At 44.8% G+C, this 25,382-nt stretch overlaps 1 protein-coding gene across 1 annotated transcript; it reads left to right on the top strand.

Moving 5' to 3' along the window:
* The first annotated feature begins 1,139 nt into the window (after nucleotides 1–1,139).
* LOC148403543 (uncharacterized) lies at nucleotides 1,140–24,100 on the top strand. The gene is made up of 66 exons (XM_088375750.1): nucleotides 1,140–1,247; nucleotides 1,875–1,926; nucleotides 2,011–2,174; nucleotides 2,243–2,307; nucleotides 2,377–2,543; nucleotides 2,659–2,879; nucleotides 2,974–3,038; nucleotides 3,121–3,290; nucleotides 3,514–3,734; nucleotides 3,829–3,893; nucleotides 3,976–4,145; nucleotides 4,369–4,589; nucleotides 4,684–4,748; nucleotides 4,831–5,000; nucleotides 5,224–5,444; nucleotides 5,539–5,603; nucleotides 5,686–5,855; nucleotides 6,079–6,299; nucleotides 6,394–6,458; nucleotides 6,541–6,710; nucleotides 6,934–7,154; nucleotides 7,249–7,313; nucleotides 7,396–7,565; nucleotides 7,789–8,009; nucleotides 8,104–8,168; nucleotides 8,251–8,420; nucleotides 8,644–8,864; nucleotides 8,959–9,023; nucleotides 9,106–9,275; nucleotides 9,499–9,719; nucleotides 9,814–9,878; nucleotides 9,961–10,130; nucleotides 10,354–10,574; nucleotides 10,669–10,733; nucleotides 10,816–10,985; nucleotides 11,209–11,429; nucleotides 11,524–11,588; nucleotides 11,671–11,840; nucleotides 12,064–12,284; nucleotides 12,379–12,443; nucleotides 12,526–12,695; nucleotides 12,919–13,139; nucleotides 13,234–13,298; nucleotides 13,381–13,550; nucleotides 13,774–13,994; nucleotides 14,089–14,153; nucleotides 14,236–14,405; nucleotides 14,629–14,849; nucleotides 14,944–15,008; nucleotides 15,091–15,260; nucleotides 15,484–15,704; nucleotides 15,799–15,863; nucleotides 15,946–16,115; nucleotides 16,339–16,559; nucleotides 17,275–17,339; nucleotides 17,421–17,581; nucleotides 17,666–20,394; nucleotides 20,683–20,747; nucleotides 20,827–20,996; nucleotides 21,077–22,254; nucleotides 22,344–22,408; nucleotides 22,492–22,667; nucleotides 22,858–23,063; nucleotides 23,365–23,426; nucleotides 23,500–23,648; nucleotides 23,726–24,100. Exons 2-66 carry the CDS (start codon nucleotides 1,896–1,898, stop codon nucleotides 23,812–23,814), a joined length of 13,059 nt encoding a protein of 4,352 aa, XP_088231876.1. The 5' UTR covers nucleotides 1,140–1,247; nucleotides 1,875–1,895; the 3' UTR covers nucleotides 23,815–24,100.
* Nucleotides 24,101–25,382: the final 1,282 nt, after the last annotated feature.

Genomic DNA, 25,382 nt, shown 5'->3' with positions numbered 1-25,382 from the left:
ACGTATCATAATTTCACTTCACATTCCTCCCATGCGCAGTCCAAATTGTTATGAAAACGCTTAAGCTGGCGGATTGCGAGTGAACCGGTGTAACTTGTGGCTAACAAAATAAACTGCGTCAAATGACAGAAATGAAACGTCGCCTTTTTCAGCGTTATGTAAGATGAATCAATGGACACAGAATGGACACAGCCCAATAATAACTTCAAACAATAATAACTTGTGATATATATTGGTCTGTGTCCATTCTATTATTATTGGTTCATTTTAAATAAATCCATCTTGCATAACGCTGAAAAAGGCGGTTTCACTTCTGTTATTTGACGCAGTTTATTTTGGTAGCTACAAGTTCCACCGGTTCATTCGCAATCCGCCAGCTTAAATGTTTTCAAAACAATCTGTGCGGCTATATCGACTGCGAATGTGAAGTGAAATTATGATACGTCACAATATCCATTTTCCATACTGCTCAATCAGCCCACCGTGCATGTTTTTGGGAAGTGGGAGGAAACCGGAGTGCCCGTAAAAAACCCACGCAGGCACGGGGAGAACATGCAAACTCCACACAGAGGTGTGGAATCGAACCCGTACCCTCAGAACTGTGAGGTGGACGTGCTAACCAGTGCGTCACCATGCCATATGTATGTGTGTGTGTGTGTATACATACACACACACACACGTATGGAGAGAGAGGTTGATGTTGATTTTTCAAAATCTAAAATTAGCGATGCGAATAATTCTCTGGCAATAATTCTGACTTGATTCTAACCAACCGATACAAATAGTATCATTACGTATCCAATCAGTAAGGTCTTACTGCCATGCAGCAAGTCCAAACCAGAGTTCTTTTTCAGAAGCAATCTGTTCATTCGTTATATTTTCATTGTTGTCACGTGTCATGTTCAAACCTCTTTCTGGCATGAGCTTGTGTCAGCAAATAGACTCCTCATCTAAATGGCATTTTGATTGAAAGGTGATTTCAAGGAGTTGTTTTAAATTATTTTGTCTAACAAAAGGTAGAGAGGAATCCACAGTGCAGCGAGCCAAAATGCTGTCAAGTTGAGGACCGCATATTGTTGGTGGATTAAGAGTGACATTTCTGAAAGATGTCTCACGGCCACCGCATAACTTGATAAAAGGATCCATGTCCAAAAGGTGAACCACAAAAGGACGACGGGGTTTGTGGCATCTTCAATCTCTACAGGATTCATTACGAAAAGGACTCTTCTGACTTTCTTCCAATTGGGGTAAATTGAGCTTTTAATTGTTCAGTGTGGAAGAACCAATTAGTGTGCATGTACCATTGGAATTTGTTAAATATTTTATGTTCCATGAAAGAATGGGACATTTGTTGATTTGATTGGAAACATCACGTATTTGTTTCAATATATTATTCAAAGCAAAAAAATGAGTACTTTTTTTTTACAATTTATGTACGTATACTGTTTGTAGATTATAGGTTATTTGAGAAAAATGTACATTGAATAAAAAAATATTCAACGATAGTTATAATTTCTTTTTTGTTAACTAAAATTTGTAACAAGAATTTGGGTGTGAAAGATTTTTGAACACTGAGAATTTTTTTAAACGACTTGGTTTAAGATTTTTTGTGTATCTCGTGGTCAAGATTTTTTTCAGTGCTAATTTTAGAAATGAATTTTCTTTTATTGACTCTTTGATATCACTTGGAAATTTTGTGAGGAAATTTTAAGTTTTAATGAGAATATTCATCATATGGTGAGACTTTAAATTACAATATGTATTTGTAAATTAGAGAAAAATCTTTCGATTGAAATAAATATCTGATTTTAAGGAATAATTAATTCTTGCTGCTTGCTACTGTTTAGAAGTAAATCTGCTTATAAACAATTCAGCAGGTACAAGGAGGAGACACTATGGGTGCCGGGACTATCGCAGTCCTTCTTGGTGAGTGTAAAAAAAAAACGTTCAACTCTTGGGTGACAAACCAATGTTTTGTTTTCAGAAGTATAACTGTGACTTTCAAAACAGGGACAGTGGCATTTGGCATTTCTGTTGGCGGATATGTTGAAACTGAAATAGGACCAACTGTCGACGTGTCTCTTGTGATGACGCTGGAGGAATATTTTGTGGACGAGTTGAATAATCGCAGCAGTGAACAATACAAGCGTCTTGAAGCACAAGTGGTGGCAATGGTGCGTACGATTTGATGATGAACTCCTTTTATGAATTCTTAATGACTAAACTTTCATTCTTCTTACAGTGCGACTTCATTTACACCAAAGTATTTAGGACTAATTTTATCAACACCACCTTGATTGGATTCAGGTAAAATTTTATAGATAATTCCATCAAGTGAACATTTCAAATAATCAACATTTCTGTTACAATTTTTAGCCCTCAAATGGGAAACACACAAGTGGAAGTGGCACTCAAGTTCTGCAATGCATCAAATGATCAAATCCCACCAGATGACGAAGTTGTAAATAAATTGGTATATGTTGTGAACAGTACCAGCAACCCTTTCAAGTTCACTGTCGCTCCAGAATCAATTGCAGTAATTTGTAAGCAATATTTTTTTTCAATTATTTCATGTATTCCTATTAAATTCTTTCATGTATTCTTAGTCCTCACTAGAATAAAAAGTAACAACTATGATCTATGACTTCCGAAATACAGCAAACGTATCGACGACCACCCAAGAACCAACGTCGTCCCTCGGCTCAACGACGTCCGCCAATGACTCGCCGTCGGCGACGACACAAGGGGCGACGACTGCCGTCCCAGTTGCCCCACCAGCTGTGTTTGTCGAAGCCATTTTGTTGGAGCCTTTTGTGGAAGAACTGAACAATCGCAGCAGCCAACAATTCCAGCAACTCGAAGCACAAGTGGTATCAATGGTGCGTGCGTACAAGCAACATCTCGCTGTCCCCATTTACTCTGTACTCACGAAAGAAGATCCTGTGGTGTTCTAAAAATGGATTCCTTCTACAGTGTGACTTCATCTTCTTCCAAGAGTTTGGCTCCATTTTCTTTGGCACTTTTGTCATTGGATTTCGGTAAGACTCCAAAGATCAGATAGACCATAGAGCACGTACGTACATGTTGCGCAATTGAAACGTACCAATTTGGACATTCAAGGCCACAGATGGGAAACACGCAAGTCGACGTGGAGCTGCGGTTCAACAATTCGGTACCGGCCGAAGCCATACCGGAACCCGATGCGGTCGTAGAAGTATTGGTGGAAGCCGTGACGAGTCCCAACAACACCTTCAACCTCGCTCTGGATCCAGACTCGATTGCAGTCAGTTGTAAGTAACCAAATGATTCAGATCCGCATTCAGATCCACTTCCGTGACTCACGGTGTTCCTCAGGACTCGGTAGCGGGGCCTGGTTTGTTCCGCGACTGACTTCCGCTTGCCTGGCTAATTTCTAACTTGGAGAGCCATTTTCTCGACTGATTTGTCTTTGTCAGACAGACAGAAGGGTGCATTTTTCCAAGTGAATACTGATCTATGACTTCCGAAATACAGCAAACGTATCGACGACCACCCAAGAACCAACGTCGTCCCTCGGCTCAACGACGTCCGCCAATGACTCGCCGTCGGCGACGACACAAGGGGCGACGACTGCCGTCCCAGTTGCCCCACCAGCTGTGTTTGTCGAAGCCATTTTGTTGGAGCCTTTTGTGGAAGAACTGAACAATCGCAGCAGCCAACAATTCCAGCAACTCGAAGCACAAGTGGTATCAATGGTGCGTGCGTACAAGCAACATCTCGCTGTCCCCATTTACTCTGTACTCACGAAAGAAGATCCTGTGGTGTTCTAAAAATGGATTCCTTCTACAGTGTGACTTCATCTTCTTCCAAGAGTTTGGCTCCATTTTCTTTGGCACTTTTGTCATTGGATTTCGGTAAGACTCCAAAGATCAGATAGACCATAGAGCACGTACGTACATGTTGCGCAATTGAAACGTACCAATTTGGACATTCAAGGCCACAGATGGGAAACACGCAAGTCGACGTGGAGCTGCGGTTCAACAATTCGGTACCGGCCGAAGCCATACCGGAACCCGATGCGGTCGTAGAAGTATTGGTGGAAGCCGTGACGAGTCCCAACAACACCTTCAACCTCGCTCTGGATCCAGACTCGATTGCAGTCAGTTGTAAGTAACCAAATGATTCAGATCCGCATTCAGATCCACTTCCGTGACTCACGGTGTTCCTCAGGACTCGGTAGCGGGGCCTGGTTTGTTCCGCGACTGACTTCCGCTTGCCTGGCTAATTTCTAACTTGGAGAGCCATTTTCTCGACTGATTTGTCTTTGTCAGACAGACAGAAGGGTGCATTTTTCCAAGTGAATACTGATCTATGACTTCCGAAATACAGCAAACGTATCGACGACCACCCAAGAACCAACGTCGTCCCTCGGCTCAACGACGTCCGCCAATGACTCGCCGTCGGCGACGACACAAGGGGCGACGACTGCCGTCCCAGTTGCCCCACCAGCTGTGTTTGTCGAAGCCATTTTGTTGGAGCCTTTTGTGGAAGAACTGAACAATCGCAGCAGCCAACAATTCCAGCAACTCGAAGCACAAGTGGTATCAATGGTGCGTGCGTACAAGCAACATCTCGCTGTCCCCATTTACTCTGTACTCACGAAAGAAGATCCTGTGGTGTTCTAAAAATGGATTCCTTCTACAGTGTGACTTCATCTTCTTCCAAGAGTTTGGCTCCATTTTCTTTGGCACTTTTGTCATTGGATTTCGGTAAGACTCCAAAGATCAGATAGACCATAGAGCACGTACGTACATGTTGCGCAATTGAAACGTACCAATTTGGACATTCAAGGCCACAGATGGGAAACACGCAAGTCGACGTGGAGCTGCGGTTCAACAATTCGGTACCGGCCGAAGCCATACCGGAACCCGATGCGGTCGTAGAAGTATTGGTGGAAGCCGTGACGAGTCCCAACAACACCTTCAACCTCGCTCTGGATCCAGACTCGATTGCAGTCAGTTGTAAGTAACCAAATGATTCAGATCCGCATTCAGATCCACTTCCGTGACTCACGGTGTTCCTCAGGACTCGGTAGCGGGGCCTGGTTTGTTCCGCGACTGACTTCCGCTTGCCTGGCTAATTTCTAACTTGGAGAGCCATTTTCTCGACTGATTTGTCTTTGTCAGACAGACAGAAGGGTGCATTTTTCCAAGTGAATACTGATCTATGACTTCCGAAATACAGCAAACGTATCGACGACCACCCAAGAACCAACGTCGTCCCTCGGCTCAACGACGTCCGCCAATGACTCGCCGTCGGCGACGACACAAGGGGCGACGACTGCCGTCCCAGTTGCCCCACCAGCTGTGTTTGTCGAAGCCATTTTGTTGGAGCCTTTTGTGGAAGAACTGAACAATCGCAGCAGCCAACAATTCCAGCAACTCGAAGCACAAGTGGTATCAATGGTGCGTGCGTACAAGCAACATCTCGCTGTCCCCATTTACTCTGTACTCACGAAAGAAGATCCTGTGGTGTTCTAAAAATGGATTCCTTCTACAGTGTGACTTCATCTTCTTCCAAGAGTTTGGCTCCATTTTCTTTGGCACTTTTGTCATTGGATTTCGGTAAGACTCCAAAGATCAGATAGACCATAGAGCACGTACGTACATGTTGCGCAATTGAAACGTACCAATTTGGACATTCAAGGCCACAGATGGGAAACACGCAAGTCGACGTGGAGCTGCGGTTCAACAATTCGGTACCGGCCGAAGCCATACCGGAACCCGATGCGGTCGTAGAAGTATTGGTGGAAGCCGTGACGAGTCCCAACAACACCTTCAACCTCGCTCTGGATCCAGACTCGATTGCAGTCAGTTGTAAGTAACCAAATGATTCAGATCCGCATTCAGATCCACTTCCGTGACTCACGGTGTTCCTCAGGACTCGGTAGCGGGGCCTGGTTTGTTCCGCGACTGACTTCCGCTTGCCTGGCTAATTTCTAACTTGGAGAGCCATTTTCTCGACTGATTTGTCTTTGTCAGACAGACAGAAGGGTGCATTTTTCCAAGTGAATACTGATCTATGACTTCCGAAATACAGCAAACGTATCGACGACCACCCAAGAACCAACGTCGTCCCTCGGCTCAACGACGTCCGCCAATGACTCGCCGTCGGCGACGACACAAGGGGCGACGACTGCCGTCCCAGTTGCCCCACCAGCTGTGTTTGTCGAAGCCATTTTGTTGGAGCCTTTTGTGGAAGAACTGAACAATCGCAGCAGCCAACAATTCCAGCAACTCGAAGCACAAGTGGTATCAATGGTGCGTGCGTACAAGCAACATCTCGCTGTCCCCATTTACTCTGTACTCACGAAAGAAGATCCTGTGGTGTTCTAAAAATGGATTCCTTCTACAGTGTGACTTCATCTTCTTCCAAGAGTTTGGCTCCATTTTCTTTGGCACTTTTGTCATTGGATTTCGGTAAGACTCCAAAGATCAGATAGACCATAGAGCACGTACGTACATGTTGCGCAATTGAAACGTACCAATTTGGACATTCAAGGCCACAGATGGGAAACACGCAAGTCGACGTGGAGCTGCGGTTCAACAATTCGGTACCGGCCGAAGCCATACCGGAACCCGATGCGGTCGTAGAAGTATTGGTGGAAGCCGTGACGAGTCCCAACAACACCTTCAACCTCGCTCTGGATCCAGACTCGATTGCAGTCAGTTGTAAGTAACCAAATGATTCAGATCCGCATTCAGATCCACTTCCGTGACTCACGGTGTTCCTCAGGACTCGGTAGCGGGGCCTGGTTTGTTCCGCGACTGACTTCCGCTTGCCTGGCTAATTTCTAACTTGGAGAGCCATTTTCTCGACTGATTTGTCTTTGTCAGACAGACAGAAGGGTGCATTTTTCCAAGTGAATACTGATCTATGACTTCCGAAATACAGCAAACGTATCGACGACCACCCAAGAACCAACGTCGTCCCTCGGCTCAACGACGTCCGCCAATGACTCGCCGTCGGCGACGACACAAGGGGCGACGACTGCCGTCCCAGTTGCCCCACCAGCTGTGTTTGTCGAAGCCATTTTGTTGGAGCCTTTTGTGGAAGAACTGAACAATCGCAGCAGCCAACAATTCCAGCAACTCGAAGCACAAGTGGTATCAATGGTGCGTGCGTACAAGCAACATCTCGCTGTCCCCATTTACTCTGTACTCACGAAAGAAGATCCTGTGGTGTTCTAAAAATGGATTCCTTCTACAGTGTGACTTCATCTTCTTCCAAGAGTTTGGCTCCATTTTCTTTGGCACTTTTGTCATTGGATTTCGGTAAGACTCCAAAGATCAGATAGACCATAGAGCACGTACGTACATGTTGCGCAATTGAAACGTACCAATTTGGACATTCAAGGCCACAGATGGGAAACACGCAAGTCGACGTGGAGCTGCGGTTCAACAATTCGGTACCGGCCGAAGCCATACCGGAACCCGATGCGGTCGTAGAAGTATTGGTGGAAGCCGTGACGAGTCCCAACAACACCTTCAACCTCGCTCTGGATCCAGACTCGATTGCAGTCAGTTGTAAGTAACCAAATGATTCAGATCCGCATTCAGATCCACTTCCGTGACTCACGGTGTTCCTCAGGACTCGGTAGCGGGGCCTGGTTTGTTCCGCGACTGACTTCCGCTTGCCTGGCTAATTTCTAACTTGGAGAGCCATTTTCTCGACTGATTTGTCTTTGTCAGACAGACAGAAGGGTGCATTTTTCCAAGTGAATACTGATCTATGACTTCCGAAATACAGCAAACGTATCGACGACCACCCAAGAACCAACGTCGTCCCTCGGCTCAACGACGTCCGCCAATGACTCGCCGTCGGCGACGACACAAGGGGCGACGACTGCCGTCCCAGTTGCCCCACCAGCTGTGTTTGTCGAAGCCATTTTGTTGGAGCCTTTTGTGGAAGAACTGAACAATCGCAGCAGCCAACAATTCCAGCAACTCGAAGCACAAGTGGTATCAATGGTGCGTGCGTACAAGCAACATCTCGCTGTCCCCATTTACTCTGTACTCACGAAAGAAGATCCTGTGGTGTTCTAAAAATGGATTCCTTCTACAGTGTGACTTCATCTTCTTCCAAGAGTTTGGCTCCATTTTCTTTGGCACTTTTGTCATTGGATTTCGGTAAGACTCCAAAGATCAGATAGACCATAGAGCACGTACGTACATGTTGCGCAATTGAAACGTACCAATTTGGACATTCAAGGCCACAGATGGGAAACACGCAAGTCGACGTGGAGCTGCGGTTCAACAATTCGGTACCGGCCGAAGCCATACCGGAACCCGATGCGGTCGTAGAAGTATTGGTGGAAGCCGTGACGAGTCCCAACAACACCTTCAACCTCGCTCTGGATCCAGACTCGATTGCAGTCAGTTGTAAGTAACCAAATGATTCAGATCCGCATTCAGATCCACTTCCGTGACTCACGGTGTTCCTCAGGACTCGGTAGCGGGGCCTGGTTTGTTCCGCGACTGACTTCCGCTTGCCTGGCTAATTTCTAACTTGGAGAGCCATTTTCTCGACTGATTTGTCTTTGTCAGACAGACAGAAGGGTGCATTTTTCCAAGTGAATACTGATCTATGACTTCCGAAATACAGCAAACGTATCGACGACCACCCAAGAACCAACGTCGTCCCTCGGCTCAACGACGTCCGCCAATGACTCGCCGTCGGCGACGACACAAGGGGCGACGACTGCCGTCCCAGTTGCCCCACCAGCTGTGTTTGTCGAAGCCATTTTGTTGGAGCCTTTTGTGGAAGAACTGAACAATCGCAGCAGCCAACAATTCCAGCAACTCGAAGCACAAGTGGTATCAATGGTGCGTGCGTACAAGCAACATCTCGCTGTCCCCATTTACTCTGTACTCACGAAAGAAGATCCTGTGGTGTTCTAAAAATGGATTCCTTCTACAGTGTGACTTCATCTTCTTCCAAGAGTTTGGCTCCATTTTCTTTGGCACTTTTGTCATTGGATTTCGGTAAGACTCCAAAGATCAGATAGACCATAGAGCACGTACGTACATGTTGCGCAATTGAAACGTACCAATTTGGACATTCAAGGCCACAGATGGGAAACACGCAAGTCGACGTGGAGCTGCGGTTCAACAATTCGGTACCGGCCGAAGCCATACCGGAACCCGATGCGGTCGTAGAAGTATTGGTGGAAGCCGTGACGAGTCCCAACAACACCTTCAACCTCGCTCTGGATCCAGACTCGATTGCAGTCAGTTGTAAGTAACCAAATGATTCAGATCCGCATTCAGATCCACTTCCGTGACTCACGGTGTTCCTCAGGACTCGGTAGCGGGGCCTGGTTTGTTCCGCGACTGACTTCCGCTTGCCTGGCTAATTTCTAACTTGGAGAGCCATTTTCTCGACTGATTTGTCTTTGTCAGACAGACAGAAGGGTGCATTTTTCCAAGTGAATACTGATCTATGACTTCCGAAATACAGCAAACGTATCGACGACCACCCAAGAACCAACGTCGTCCCTCGGCTCAACGACGTCCGCCAATGACTCGCCGTCGGCGACGACACAAGGGGCGACGACTGCCGTCCCAGTTGCCCCACCAGCTGTGTTTGTCGAAGCCATTTTGTTGGAGCCTTTTGTGGAAGAACTGAACAATCGCAGCAGCCAACAATTCCAGCAACTCGAAGCACAAGTGGTATCAATGGTGCGTGCGTACAAGCAACATCTCGCTGTCCCCATTTACTCTGTACTCACGAAAGAAGATCCTGTGGTGTTCTAAAAATGGATTCCTTCTACAGTGTGACTTCATCTTCTTCCAAGAGTTTGGCTCCATTTTCTTTGGCACTTTTGTCATTGGATTTCGGTAAGACTCCAAAGATCAGATAGACCATAGAGCACGTACGTACATGTTGCGCAATTGAAACGTACCAATTTGGACATTCAAGGCCACAGATGGGAAACACGCAAGTCGACGTGGAGCTGCGGTTCAACAATTCGGTACCGGCCGAAGCCATACCGGAACCCGATGCGGTCGTAGAAGTATTGGTGGAAGCCGTGACGAGTCCCAACAACACCTTCAACCTCGCTCTGGATCCAGACTCGATTGCAGTCAGTTGTAAGTAACCAAATGATTCAGATCCGCATTCAGATCCACTTCCGTGACTCACGGTGTTCCTCAGGACTCGGTAGCGGGGCCTGGTTTGTTCCGCGACTGACTTCCGCTTGCCTGGCTAATTTCTAACTTGGAGAGCCATTTTCTCGACTGATTTGTCTTTGTCAGACAGACAGAAGGGTGCATTTTTCCAAGTGAATACTGATCTATGACTTCCGAAATACAGCAAACGTATCGACGACCACCCAAGAACCAACGTCGTCCCTCGGCTCAACGACGTCCGCCAATGACTCGCCGTCGGCGACGACACAAGGGGCGACGACTGCCGTCCCAGTTGCCCCACCAGCTGTGTTTGTCGAAGCCATTTTGTTGGAGCCTTTTGTGGAAGAACTGAACAATCGCAGCAGCCAACAATTCCAGCAACTCGAAGCACAAGTGGTATCAATGGTGCGTGCGTACAAGCAACATCTCGCTGTCCCCATTTACTCTGTACTCACGAAAGAAGATCCTGTGGTGTTCTAAAAATGGATTCCTTCTACAGTGTGACTTCATCTTCTTCCAAGAGTTTGGCTCCATTTTCTTTGGCACTTTTGTCATTGGATTTCGGTAAGACTCCAAAGATCAGATAGACCATAGAGCACGTACGTACATGTTGCGCAATTGAAACGTACCAATTTGGACATTCAAGGCCACAGATGGGAAACACGCAAGTCGACGTGGAGCTGCGGTTCAACAATTCGGTACCGGCCGAAGCCATACCGGAACCCGATGCGGTCGTAGAAGTATTGGTGGAAGCCGTGACGAGTCCCAACAACACCTTCAACCTCGCTCTGGATCCAGACTCGATTGCAGTCAGTTGTAAGTAACCAAATGATTCAGATCCGCATTCAGATCCACTTCCGTGACTCACGGTGTTCCTCAGGACTCGGTAGCGGGGCCTGGTTTGTTCCGCGACTGACTTCCGCTTGCCTGGCTAATTTCTAACTTGGAGAGCCATTTTCTCGACTGATTTGTCTTTGTCAGACAGACAGAAGGGTGCATTTTTCCAAGTGAATACTGATCTATGACTTCCGAAATACAGCAAACGTATCGACGACCACCCAAGAACCAACGTCGTCCCTCGGCTCAACGACGTCCGCCAATGACTCGCCGTCGGCGACGACACAAGGGGCGACGACTGCCGTCCCAGTTGCCCCACCAGCTGTGTTTGTCGAAGCCATTTTGTTGGAGCCTTTTGTGGAAGAACTGAACAATCGCAGCAGCCAACAATTCCAGCAACTCGAAGCACAAGTGGTATCAATGGTGCGTGCGTACAAGCAACATCTCGCTGTCCCCATTTACTCTGTACTCACGAAAGAAGATCCTGTGGTGTTCTAAAAATGGATTCCTTCTACAGTGTGACTTCATCTTCTTCCAAGAGTTTGGCTCCATTTTCTTTGGCACTTTTGTCATTGGATTTCGGTAAGACTCCAAAGATCAGATAGACCATAGAGCACGTACGTACATGTTGCGCAATTGAAACGTACCAATTTGGACATTCAAGGCCACAGATGGGAAACACGCAAGTCGACGTGGAGCTGCGGTTCAACAATTCGGTACCGGCCGAAGCCATACCGGAACCCGATGCGGTCGTAGAAGTATTGGTGGAAGCCGTGACGAGTCCCAACAACACCTTCAACCTCGCTCTGGATCCAGACTCGATTGCAGTCAGTTGTAAGTAACCAAATGATTCAGATCCGCATTCAGATCCACTTCCGTGACTCACGGTGTTCCTCAGGACTCGGTAGCGGGGCCTGGTTTGTTCCGCGACTGACTTCCGCTTGCCTGGCTAATTTCTAACTTGGAGAGCCATTTTCTCGACTGATTTGTCTTTGTCAGACAGACAGAAGGGTGCATTTTTCCAAGTGAATACTGATCTATGACTTCCGAAATACAGCAAACGTATCGACGACCACCCAAGAACCAACGTCGTCCCTCGGCTCAACGACGTCCGCCAATGACTCGCCGTCGGCGACGACACAAGGGGCGACGACTGCCGTCCCAGTTGCCCCACCAGCTGTGTTTGTCGAAGCCATTTTGTTGGAGCCTTTTGTGGAAGAACTGAACAATCGCAGCAGCCAACAATTCCAGCAACTCGAAGCACAAGTGGTATCAATGGTGCGTGCGTACAAGCAACATCTCGCTGTCCCCATTTACTCTGTACTCACGAAAGAAGATCCTGTGGTGTTCTAAAAATGGATTCCTTCTACAGTGTGACTTCATCTTCTTCCAAGAGTTTGGCTCCATTTTCTTTGGCACTTTTGTCATTGGATTTCGGTAAGACTCCAAAGATCAGATAGACCATAGAGCACGTACGTACATGTTGCGCAATTGAAACGTACCAATTTGGACATTCAAGGCCACAGATGGGAAACACGCAAGTCGACGTGGAGCTGCGGTTCAACAATTCGGTACCGGCCGAAGCCATACCGGAACCCGATGCGGTCGTAGAAGTATTGGTGGAAGCCGTGACGAGTCCCAACAACACCTTCAACCTCGCTCTGGATCCAGACTCGATTGCAGTCAGTTGTAAGTAACCAAATGATTCAGATCCGCATTCAGATCCACTTCCGTGACTCACGGTGTTCCTCAGGACTCGGTAGCGGGGCCTGGTTTGTTCCGCGACTGACTTCCGCTTGCCTGGCTAATTTCTAACTTGGAGAGCCATTTTCTCGACTGATTTGTCTTTGTCAGACAGACAGAAGGGTGCATTTTTCCAAGTGAATACTGATCTATGACTTCCGAAATACAGCAAACGTATCGACGACCACCCAAGAACCAACGTCGTCCCTCGGCTCAACGACGTCCGCCAATGACTCGCCGTCGGCGACGACACAAGGGGCGACGACTGCCGTCCCAGTTGCCCCACCAGCTGTGTTTGTCGAAGCCATTTTGTTGGAGCCTTTTGTGGAAGAACTGAACAATCGCAGCAGCCAACAATTCCAGCAACTCGAAGCACAAGTGGTATCAATGGTGCGTGCGTACAAGCAACATCTCGCTGTCCCCATTTACTCTGTACTCACGAAAGAAGATCCTGTGGTGTTCTAAAAATGGATTCCTTCTACAGTGTGACTTCATCTTCTTCCAAGAGTTTGGCTCCATTTTCTTTGGCACTTTTGTCATTGGATTTCGGTAAGACTCCAAAGATCAGATAGACCATAGAGCACGTACGTACATGTTGCGCAATTGAAACGTACCAATTTGGACATTCAAGGCCACAGATGGGAAACACGCAAGTCGACGTGGAGCTGCGGTTCAACAATTCGGTACCGGCCGAAGCCATACCGGAACCCGATGCGGTCGTAGAAGTATTGGTGGAAGCCGTGACGAGTCCCAACAACACCTTCAACCTCGCTCTGGATCCAGACTCGATTGCAGTCAGTTGTAAGTAACCAAATGATTCAGATCCGCATTCAGATCCACTTCCGTGACTCACGGTGTTCCTCAGGACTCGGTAGCGGGGCCTGGTTTGTTCCGCGACTGACTTCCGCTTGCCTGGCTAATTTCTAACTTGGAGAGCCATTTTCTCGACTGATTTGTCTTTGTCAGACAGACAGAAGGGTGCATTTTTCCAAGTGAATACTGATCTATGACTTCCGAAATACAGCAAACGTATCGACGACCACCCAAGAACCAACGTCGTCCCTCGGCTCAACGACGTCCGCCAATGACTCGCCGTCGGCGACGACACAAGGGGCGACGACTGCCGTCCCAGTTGCCCCACCAGCTGTGTTTGTCGAAGCCATTTTGTTGGAGCCTTTTGTGGAAGAACTGAACAATCGCAGCAGCCAACAATTCCAGCAACTCGAAGCACAAGTGGTATCAATGGTGCGTGCGTACAAGCAACATCTCGCTGTCCCCATTTACTCTGTACTCACGAAAGAAGATCCTGTGGTGTTCTAAAAATGGATTCCTTCTACAGTGTGACTTCATCTTCTTCCAAGAGTTTGGCTCCATTTTCTTTGGCACTTTTGTCATTGGATTTCGGTAAGACTCCAAAGATCAGATAGACCATAGAGCACGTACGTACATGTTGCGCAATTGAAACGTACCAATTTGGACATTCAAGGCCACAGATGGGAAACACGCAAGTCGACGTGGAGCTGCGGTTCAACAATTCGGTACCGGCCGAAGCCATACCGGAACCCGATGCGGTCGTAGAAGTATTGGTGGAAGCCGTGACGAGTCCCAACAACACCTTCAACCTCGCTCTGGATCCAGACTCGATTGCAGTCAGTTGTAAGTAACCAAATGATTCAGATCCGCATTCAGATCCACTTCCGTGACTCACGGTGTTCCTCAGGACTCGGTAGCGGGGCCTGGTTTGTTCCGCGACTGACTTCCGCTTGCCTGGCTAATTTCTAACTTGGAGAGCCATTTTCTCGACTGATTTGTCTTTGTCAGACAGACAGAAGGGTGCATTTTTCCAAGTGAATACTGATCTATGACTTCCGAAATACAGCAAACGTATCGACGACCACCCAAGAACCAACGTCGTCCCTCGGCTCAACGACGTCCGCCAATGACTCGCCGTCGGCGACGACACAAGGGGCGACGACTGCCGTCCCAGTTGCCCCACCAGCTGTGTTTGTCGAAGCCATTTTGTTGGAGCCTTTTGTGGAAGAACTGAACAATCGCAGCAGCCAACAATTCCAGCAACTCGAAGCACAAGTGGTATCAATGGTGCGTGCGTACAAGCAACATCTCGCTGTCCCCATTTACTCTGTACTCACGAAAGAAGATCCTGTGGTGTTCTAAAAATGGATTCCTTCTACAGTGTGACTTCATCTTCTTCCAAGAGTTTGGCTCCATTTTCTTTGGCACTTTTGTCATTGGATTTCGGTAAGACTCCAAAGATCAGATAGACCATAGAGCACGTACGTACATGTTGCGCAATTGAAACGTACCAATTTGGACATTCAAGGCCACAGATGGGAAACACGCAAGTCGACGTGGAGCTGCGGTTCAACAATTCGGTACCGGCCGAAGCCATACCGGAACCCGATGCGGTCGTAGAAGTATTGGTGGAAGCCGTGACGAGTCCCAACAACACCTTCAACCTCGCTCTGGATCCAGACTCGATTGCAGTCAGTTGTAAGTAACCAAATGATTCAGATCCGCATTCAGATCCACTTCCGTGACTCACGGTGTTCCTCAGGACTCGGTAGCGGGGCCTGGTTTGTTCCGCGACTGACTTCCGCTTGCCTGGCTAATTTCTAACTTGGAGAGCCATTTTCTCGACTGATTTGTCTTTGTCAGACAGACAGAAGGGTGCATTTTTCCAAGTGAATACTGATCTATGACTTCCGAAATACAGCAAACGTATCGACGACCACCCAAGAACCAACGTCGTCCCTCGGCTCAACGACGTCCGCCAATGACTCGCCGTCGGCGACGACACAAGGGGCGACGACTGCCGTCCCAGTTGCCCCACCAGCTGTGTTTGTCGAAGCCATTTTGTTGGAGCCTTTTGTGGAAGAACTGAACAATCGCAGCAGCCAACAATTCCAGCAACTCGAAGCACAAGTGGTATCAATGGTGCGTGCGTACAAGCAACATCTCGCTGTCCCCATTTACTCTGTACTCACGAAAGAAGATCCTGTGGTGTTCTAAAAATGGATTCCTTCTACAGTGTGACTTCATCTTCTTCCAAGAGTTTGGCTCCATTTTCTTTGGCACTTTTGTCATTGGATTTCGGTAAGACTCCAAAGATCAGATAGACCATAGAGCACGTACGTACATGTTGCGCAATTGAAACGTACCAATTTGGACATTCAAGGCCACAGATGGGAAACACGCAAGTCGACGTGGAGCTGCGGTTCAACAATTCGGTACCGGCCGAAGCCATACCGGAACCCGATGCGGTCGTAGAAGTATTGGTGGAAGCCGTGACGAGTCCCAACAACACCTTCAACCTCGCTCTGGATCCAGACTCGATTGCAGTCAGTTGTAAGTAACCAAATGATTCAGATCCGCATTCAGATCCACTTCCGTGACTCACGGTGTTCCTCAGGACTCGGTAGCGGGGCCTGGTTTGTTCCGCGACTGACTTCCGCTTGCCTGGCTAATTTCTAACTTGGAGAGCCATTTTCTCGACTGATTTGTCTTTGTCAGACAGACAGAAGGGTGCATTTTTCCAAGTGAATACTGATCTATGACTTCCGAAATACAGCAAACGTATCGACGACCACCCAAGAACCAACGTCGTCCCTCGGCTCAACGACGTCCGCCAATGACTCGCCGTCGGCGACGACACAAGGGGCGACGACTGCCGTCCCAGTTGCCCCACTAGTCGTGTCTCTTAAAGCCACTCTGTTGGAACCTTATGTTGAAGCATTGAACAATCGCAGCAGTGAACAATATCAACAACTTGAAACACAAGTGGTATCTATGGTGAGTATAGAAGTTACTTTTTTATGGTAGCTTATTCATCCAGCCACTCAAACTTCCATTTAGCCTTCCATCCCTTCATTCATCCAGCCATCCATCCGTTTCTCCATCAAACCATTTTCCTAACATATGTGTGTCCATGTCATGGCCTCAGCAGACATACATAGATAATAGTGAATTATCTGTCTCCAGCCCCACTTCTCGGTTTACCTGGGGGATACTTAGGTACTCTCAGGTTAAATGGTACTTTTGGCCTTGTAGTGTTTTTAGGTGCTTTATAATAAAGTTGGATTGGATTGGAGTTGGGAAAACTCCTTAAAGAGAGGTACAGGTCTAGCCAGGGGGTTCCACACAGTTGGACCAGGCTGGAGATTCTGTGTGGGGATCAGACCCCAAGGTCTTATATCACGCTGGGGTTTTAGTTGTTCAATGTTTGAGCAGGGAGCAGTTGGTCTGTACGGTTGAGTCTGTTAGTCTTTTGAATTACTCTTCGTCTGCTTTTCACCATTGACCGTTTTACCTTGGGAAAAAGAACTGGGGGCATTTAGCCCTTGACAGCTTACATAGCACCGAGAATAATTTTGGCAATTCATCCCATGTGCCACATTAAATTGGTTATTCTTGGAGGAGTGCTACTGAGCAAATGAAACAATTCTCTTTTGTCAAAAATAAACATCAACTGTTGCTTATTTGTTATAAACTTTGATTCTTCTTCCAGTGTGACTTTATCTTCTTCCAAGCATTTGGGACTATTTTCATCCGCACCATAGTTCTTGGATTTAGGTAATATTGGAAATATATGAACTGTTTGCTTCAGTTTCATGAAAAAGATTTTATATTAATTTCTGACTTTTTCCATTTAAGTCAACAAATGGAAAACACTGAAGTAGAAGTGGAACTGGAGTTCAACAATACTGATCAAATCCCAGAAGCTAATGTGGTTGTAGACACATTGGTACAAGCTGTGAATAGTCCCAACACCAGTTTCGCCCTCACTTTTGACCCAGACTCAATTATATTCATTTGTAAGTCAAGATTTCACATTTTATTCTCTTAGCATTAATGTTTAATTGGTTATGAAGAAATCTACCCTTTTCTTTTCAATTTAGCTACAGAAACAACACCTCAGGGATCTTCAGCAACAAACGAACCTATACCAACAACTCATGGACTGTCAACTAATGAACTAACAAACCTTGTTACAACAGCCAAGAGCTCAACTGCTAACAAATCAACAACTATTGATGACTCAACAGCAACTATTGACGTATCTCCAACAGATGTTGATGGAGCAACAACTATTGATAAATCCATAAGTACAAATACTATTGACAGACCAACAGCTGTTGTTGTATCAACAATTGATGTTAATAGATCAACAACACCTATTGAAAAAGCAACTATTTTTGTTGAATCAACAACTATCATTGACAAATCAACAGCTATTGAGGAACCAAGAGCAACTAATGACAAATTAACAACTACTATTGGTATTTCCACAACTACTGTTGACGAATCAACTACTGTTGATGAATCAATAAGTTTTTTTGATCAATCAACAGCTGTTGCCGGATCAACAACTTTTGACGTAACAATTAATAACTCGACAGCAACTATGGACGAATCGGCAACTACTGACAAACTGACAAATACTATTGACAGATCAACAACTCGCGACAAATCAACAGCAATGACTGAGGAGTCAACAATTACTGTTGATGAATCTTCTTCTGCTACCATTGGCCTAACAACACTGCCTACAATTGTTGTCGACAAATCTTCAACTGCTGTTGATGGATCAAGTACGAATGATGAATCAACAACTACTTTTGACAACTCAATGGCAACTATAAATGAATCAACAACTGCTATTGATAAATCCACGACCACTGTTGACAAAACCACACCTCTTGTTGATGCATCAACAACGGCTGTTGATTTGTCAACAACTATTCTATATGAATCAACTACTCTTGATGAATCAGCAAGTGTTTTTGACGGATCAACAGCTGTTGATGGATTAGCAACTACTGACATAATTATTAACAAACCAATAACAACTATTGGCGAATCAACAGCTATTGGTGGCTCAACAATTATTTTTGATGAGTCAACAACTTTTGACAAATCTACTGATACATCAACAACTGGTGTTGGATCAACATTTGAATTTGACAGATTAACTACTACAGATGTATCAACTACTACTGAGGAATCAACAACTACTTTTGACAAATCAACAGCCACTACTGACAAAATAACCACTATTGATAAACTCACAACTATTGTTGACAAATCAACAGCTCTTGTTCATGCATCAACAGCCGTTGATGGATCATCAACCACTGTAAGAACTATTAACAAGTCAACAGCAACTATTGACTCAACAATGATTTTTGATGAGTCTACAACTTTTGACAAATCATCTACTATAGATGCATCAACCGCTGGAACAACAATTGAACTTGACAGATCAATAACTACTGACAAATCAACTACTATTAAGGAATCAACATTGACTATTGGTGAATCAACAGCTACTATTGGCAAATCAATACCGCTTGTTGATGCATCAACAATTGATATAGACAGATCAACAACTGCTAGAACAACTAATATTGATGAATCAACCCCTGCTATTGACAAATCCACAACTATTAATAAATCAACGGCGACTATTGATGCATCAACAATTGCTGTTGACAGATCAACTATTGTTCTTGATGAATTAACAACTACTTTTGACAAATCAACAATTAATGTTGACGTATCAACAACATTTGTTGATGCAGCAACAGTTTCTGTCAATGTAGCAAGTCCTTTTGATGAATCAACGGTTGTTGTTGGCTCAACAATTGTAGATGACAGATCAACAACTACTGACAAATCAACTACTATTGACGAATCAACAACGATGAACAAATCCCCAACTATTGACAAAACAACAAGTAATGACGAATCAACAGCGGTTGTATCAACAATCAAACTTTACAGCTCAACAACAATTGACAAATCAATGACGATTGACAAATCAACTACTCCTCAACTAGAAGCTGTTAACCAATCAACAACAATTGACGTATCAACTACTGACAAATCAAAAGCAATTACTGATGAATCAACAACTACTATTGACAAATCAACAGCAACTGTTGTTGAATTAATGACTACTATTGACATATCCACAACTTCTTTTGAAGAATCAACAGTAACCACTGAAGAATCAACAACTCCTAGTGACAAATCCACAACTATTAACAAATCAACAACAAATGTTGTCCAATTAACAACAGCAGCAACTGGAAGAATAACAACGACTATTGCTAAATCAACAAATACCGGTGAAGAATCAACATCATTAGTTGATGCATTGCCTACGATTGATGAATCAACAAGTTCTTCTGATGACTCAACAACAACTATTGGCTCAACAATTGCAGTTGACAAAAAAACAGTGGACAAATCAACTACTATTGGTGAAATAACAATTATTGACAGAACAACTATTGACAAATCAACAGCAAGTATTGATGAAACAACAGCTGTTCCAGGGTCAACAATTGAAACTGACAGATCAACAATTGACCAATCAACTTCTACTGATATTGACAAATTAACACCTACTGTTGACAAACCAACAACTACTATTGATGGATCAACAATGAATCAATTAACAGCAACTACAGATGAATCAACAACTCAACAGACAACTGCAGTCATCTCAGTTATCTCGCGAGTAGTGTCTATTGAAGGCACTCTGGAAGAACCTTTTGTGAATGAATTTGAAAATCGCAGCAGTGAACAATACAAAGAACTTGAAACACAAGTGATATCAACGGTGCGTAAAGATTTAAGTTATAACCGTTTCAGGCAGGTTTTTGTTGGACTCTGTCTTAGCTGATTTCTTGTGTGTTTTGTATCTTTATGAAGTGAATAGTCAAAGGCCTCCCCTGTCAGTTGAGCCGAATACTTGGAAGTCCATACTTATATGCATAGGCGTGCTGGCCCTGTTGCCCACATTTGGAAGTGCATGTGAAAATGGATGGATGAATAGACTACTTCATGAGATATTGAGCTAATGCAACTATTTTCTTACATTACTTAAGTCAACTCATTCTTCTTACAGTGTGATTCGATCCTCTTGCAAGAATTTGGAACCATTTTCATCCGCACCATTGTTAATGGATTTAGGTAATATTTGAAATACAAGCATGTGGCAATTTTAACTTGTTCTCCAATGTAAATGCATCATCTGAGATCCTATTTTTAGTCCACAACAGGGAAACACAAAAGTTGAATTGGACCTGGAGTTCAACAATTCAGTACCGACTGATGAGATCCCAGAAGCTGAGGTGGTTGTTGAGAAATTGGTACAAGCTGTGAATAGTACCAATAATACCTTTCCACTCACATTTGCTCCAGACTCAATTGCAGTCATTAGTAAGTTAGGACGTCTGTCTCATCAAGTAGCATCCATAAAAATTTGTTGTTGTTGTCGTCAATTGTTTTCATTTCAACAGCTGACGCATTGGAAAATACTACAACTGATGGACCATCACCCACACATGGGCCAATAGGCACCCATGTGCCCACCACTGAAGGGCCAACCCTCACTCATGGGCCAACTATCACCCATGTTCCTACAATTGATAATCCAACCACCACTCACATCTTTACAACTCAAGGGCCAATGATCACTCACGAGCAACCCCCTACTGATGTGCCAACTACTGCCCATTTGCCTACAACTCAAGGACCAACTCCCACAAAAGGGCAGACCACCACACATGTCCCTACAACTAAAGGGCCAACCATCACTCAAGAGCCAACCCCCACCCATGTCCCTACAACGAAAGGGCCAACCATCACTCAAGAGCCAACACTCACCGATGTCCCTACAACTGAAGGGCCAACCATCACTCAAAAGCCAACCCCCACCCATGTCCCTACAACGAAAGGGCCAACCATCACTCAAGAGCCAACCCCCACCGATGTCCCTACAACTAAAGGGCCAACCATCACTCAAGAGCCAACCCCCATTCATGTCCCTACAACTAAAGGGCCAAAAATCACTCAAGAGCCAACCCCCACCCATGTCCCTACAACTAAAGGGCCAACCATCACTCAAGAGCCAACCCCCACCCATGTCCCTACAACTCAAGGGCCAACCATCACTCAAGAGCCAACCCCCAGCCATGTCCCTACAACTCAAGGGCCAACCATCACTCAAGAGGCAACCCCCACCCATGTCCCTACAACTAAAGGGCCAACCATCACTCAAGAGCCAACCCCCATTCATGTCCCTACAACTAAAGGGCCAACAATCACTCAACAGCCAACCCCCACCCATGTCCCTACAATTAAAGGGCCAACCATCACTCAAGTGCCAACCCCCACCCATGTCCCTACAACGAAAGGGCCAACCATCACTCAAGAGCCAACCCCCAGCCATGTCCCTACAACTATAGGGCCAACCATCAATATAGGACCAACTCCTACCAATGTCCCTACAACAACTAAAGGGCCAACAATCACTCAGGGGCCGACTGCTCCAAATCCAACAACCCCAGCAGTAGTCCCCACATCTTCACCACCGGTTGTTGTGCTGTCAGCAACTTTGGAGGAGCCGTTTGTGGAAGAATTCAACAACGTCAGCAGTTCACAATACATAGCCCTTGAAAGGAGGGTTGTGAATTCGGTGGGTCCAGTTGTCATTCTCACTATGCTTTTTTTCTGGCTTCTAATTTTTTTATGGCTTCTGATTTGTCACCTTTTTCTCTGTTACAGTGTGACGCCATCTACAGGGCAAGATTTGGCATTTTCTTTATCCGTACCTTTGTTATTCGAATTTTGTAAGTTTGTACACTTGTTTTGAGAATTGAGAATGTATGAGGCTGTATTCAAATGAGAACATATTTTGGGTCTTTCCACACAGCCGTGCTGTGGTGTTGACGCGAATGGAAAACACGCAAGTGGAAGTTGGACTGATGTTCAAGAACACATCTTCCACTCCCGCGGACAAGGATGTCGTTGCTACTTTAGAGGAAACTCTTGGTCAGCCCAACAACACCTTCAACATCAGCCTTGTCGTCGAGAGCATTGAAGTCATTGGTGAGTTCTACCGTCATCAACAGTTTGGCCATTGTCCGCTGTCGTGATGTTCAAGACATTTTTGTAATTTTTGTGCCATCAGTGGAGGTTTATTAGGGAGTAGCAAGAATTTTTGTTCTAGTAATTTTTGTTGTAGTAAATTTGTTTTGAGTACAAGAATGAACCAAGCTTCTCCCGATTGTTGTGCCAGACTCTCCGCACAAAAATTCAACGACAGCAAAACCCAACGCCACTGCGGCTCCAGCTACGACGGCCACCAAGAATCCCGTAACGAGCACCACATCACTCACCACTCGGACTTTGAGGTTTACGTCTGTCGGCGAAGTGTTCACGAGCGACTTGCTCAATCAGTCATCTGCTGCGTTTATCAGTCGAGCGGGACTCATCAAGATGACGGTGAGGCCCTTGGAAAAATGTTTTGAGATTCACAACAGGATCAGAGTAAAGCACCTTCCCTAATTGTTTTTGGCTTACAAAACGTTATGGAGTTCGCGAAAGTGTTAGGTTGGAGCAATTCTGGGAAATAAAGCGTTCACGCTAATTTAGGGGCAAGCTCAAACTGTTTCATTTTTTGCTAATGTTGACAGTTGTCAGAATGCTTGAGTCACAGCATTTGACTCATTGCAATACTTGATTCTCTGCATTCCAACTATACGATAAACAAAGCTGATACTACATTGTGACGCTTTCTCCACAGCTTGAACCACTCTACAATGTCACATTTTCTTCATTCAACGACCTGACAGTCACGTCATTCAGGTATTATAAATAAATAAATAAAATAGAGGTGTATTTCTGGCTGAGTATTTATGAGTGAGGATTTGCTCTGCAGTAATGGCTCTATTGTCAACTCCATGGACTTGAGATTCGACTCCAGCCTGGTGCCCAGCAATAATGCCATTGCTAACGTTTTGATCAACGCCGCTTCCGACATCACAGCCTTCAACGTGGACACCTCATCCATTTTTGTCAACGGCATACGTAAGCTATATAAAAAACACAAAGTAATTTTTGCACAATTATTAGAGGCTTATTATTTTATATCTTTTTCTTAATAGTGATTTCAAGCGCAGCGAGCCATAAGACGAGCCTCATCACCGCATCTGGCATGGTGCTGTTGTCATGGCTACTGGTGGGCCAGCAGTAGAATCTTGGGCCAATTTGCCAAAATTGGTCGCCGGGGATCGTAGATTGCCATATCATTAAGTTACATTTATAGGGAAGTGTATGTAAATGAAAGCTTTTGCACACTGTATAAGAACAAAAGCTTTTGGATTTTCTGAATGTCTAGTAAAATTAAAGCCTGTAGATACTATTTAAATGGGAGCTTTGTACACTGTGTAAGAACTGAAGTCTTTTGACATGCCATTCAAATGAAAATTGTTATACACTGTGTACAAATTAAAGCCTTTTAAAACTGTATACAAATTAAAGCCTTTGTACACTGTCTATTAATCAAAACCTTTTAACAATGTCCACTAATGAAAGAAAACTTTCTGGTCACTATATAAGACTTGAAACCTTAAGGCAAAATTTAAGCACTTAGAGATGTGATTTTGGCGCTCATTCTTGTTACAACACCTTGGCTGGCCCTGAAAAGAAACCTGTAATTGAAACCTAGTGTGTCTTTTCATTGAATCTATTGTAAATCTTGTTTGAACCCATGAAACGATGATCGTGTTTCAGCATGAACACAACACACACCTCCTCTCTCTCACAGACTTCTTCCACAGTTATGGCTGATTCACCCGAACTGGGAACTGACACAAGACAGGTCAGAAGTACTTTGAGTATCAACATGACAGTTGGTCGCCATTTTTTTAAAATTATTATTATTATCATTATTTTTTACAAACATCAAATGAGTACTTCGATTTGCTCCAGAATGAATTACATTCCCCTTTTAATGAGTTAAGTACATGAGCTCTTCCTCACCAATCATTTTCACAAAGTCTCGTTTTGAGGTCATTTCATGCCTGGAGTTTAAGAACCTGCCAAGTTTCGGACCAAATGATCTTATGTTGAGAAATTACCAATCTACGTTATTTTACATTTGAAGGAACCTTTTGAGCAGAAAACAAATGAACATGGTTAAAATGGATAACACTGAAGAATTGTAGCAAAATGTCAAATGTTTTCAGTAAATATTGAAAAATAACATTCTAGTAGTGGCATGTAAATATTTTAGAGTTGCATATAGAATGTGTTCTTCTAAATAAGGTGTAGAAGTTCTCCAAAGTGTAGTCTTTGGACTAAATGTCCACAAGGGCGCGCTAAAGGTTACGTAATGAATCTGCACCGTGAATCACAGAGGAACAGTTACGCACAACACGTGCAGCTCCCTTTGCGAACCGACTAAACACCTGAATTATAGTGCTTTTTTTTGGTTGCACATACACACACATTCACTGTTATATGCGAGAATTGAACTCAAGCTGTCGGCACACAAGAAAGGCAAGTGTACCCCTACAGCCTATTTGTCTGTATTAAATGTGTCCCATGAACTATGTACAGTAATCGCGGATAATTGGTTCCAAGACCACCGCCAAGTGAAAATCCGCCAAGTAGTGTCACCCTCTCATTTTTAACATACATTTTTTGTGCGTCAATAAATAAATGTATAATAAACCATATACGTACATATGTTATCATTAGAACATTAAATAACAATTTCAAACATGTAAATACTATATTAATAGTGTAAATGACATATAG

The sequence above is a fragment of the Syngnathus floridae genome, chromosome 1, assembly GCF_059516105.1.
Source record: "Syngnathus floridae isolate MCC-2025c chromosome 1, RoL_Sflo_1.0, whole genome shotgun sequence".
NCBI lineage: Eukaryota > Metazoa > Chordata > Actinopteri > Syngnathiformes > Syngnathidae > Syngnathus > Syngnathus floridae.
This window is presented reverse-complemented; position numbering and strand designations above follow the sequence as displayed.

What these genes read in the sequence shown, in the direction of transcription:
- LOC148403543 (XM_088375750.1), top strand. Translation starts at nt 1,896, where the DNA reads ATGGGTGCCGGGACTATCGCAGTCCTTCTTG. An exon ending in AAGCACAAGTGGTATCAATG is followed by an intron (nt 3,735 to 3,828) that starts GTGCGTGCGTAC and finishes TTCCTTCTACAG; the next exon opens with TGTGACTTCATCTTCTTCCA. An exon ending in CGGGACTCATCAAGATGACG is followed by an intron (nt 23,064 to 23,364) that starts GTGAGGCCCTTG and finishes CTTTCTCCACAG; the next exon opens with CTTGAACCACTCTACAATGT.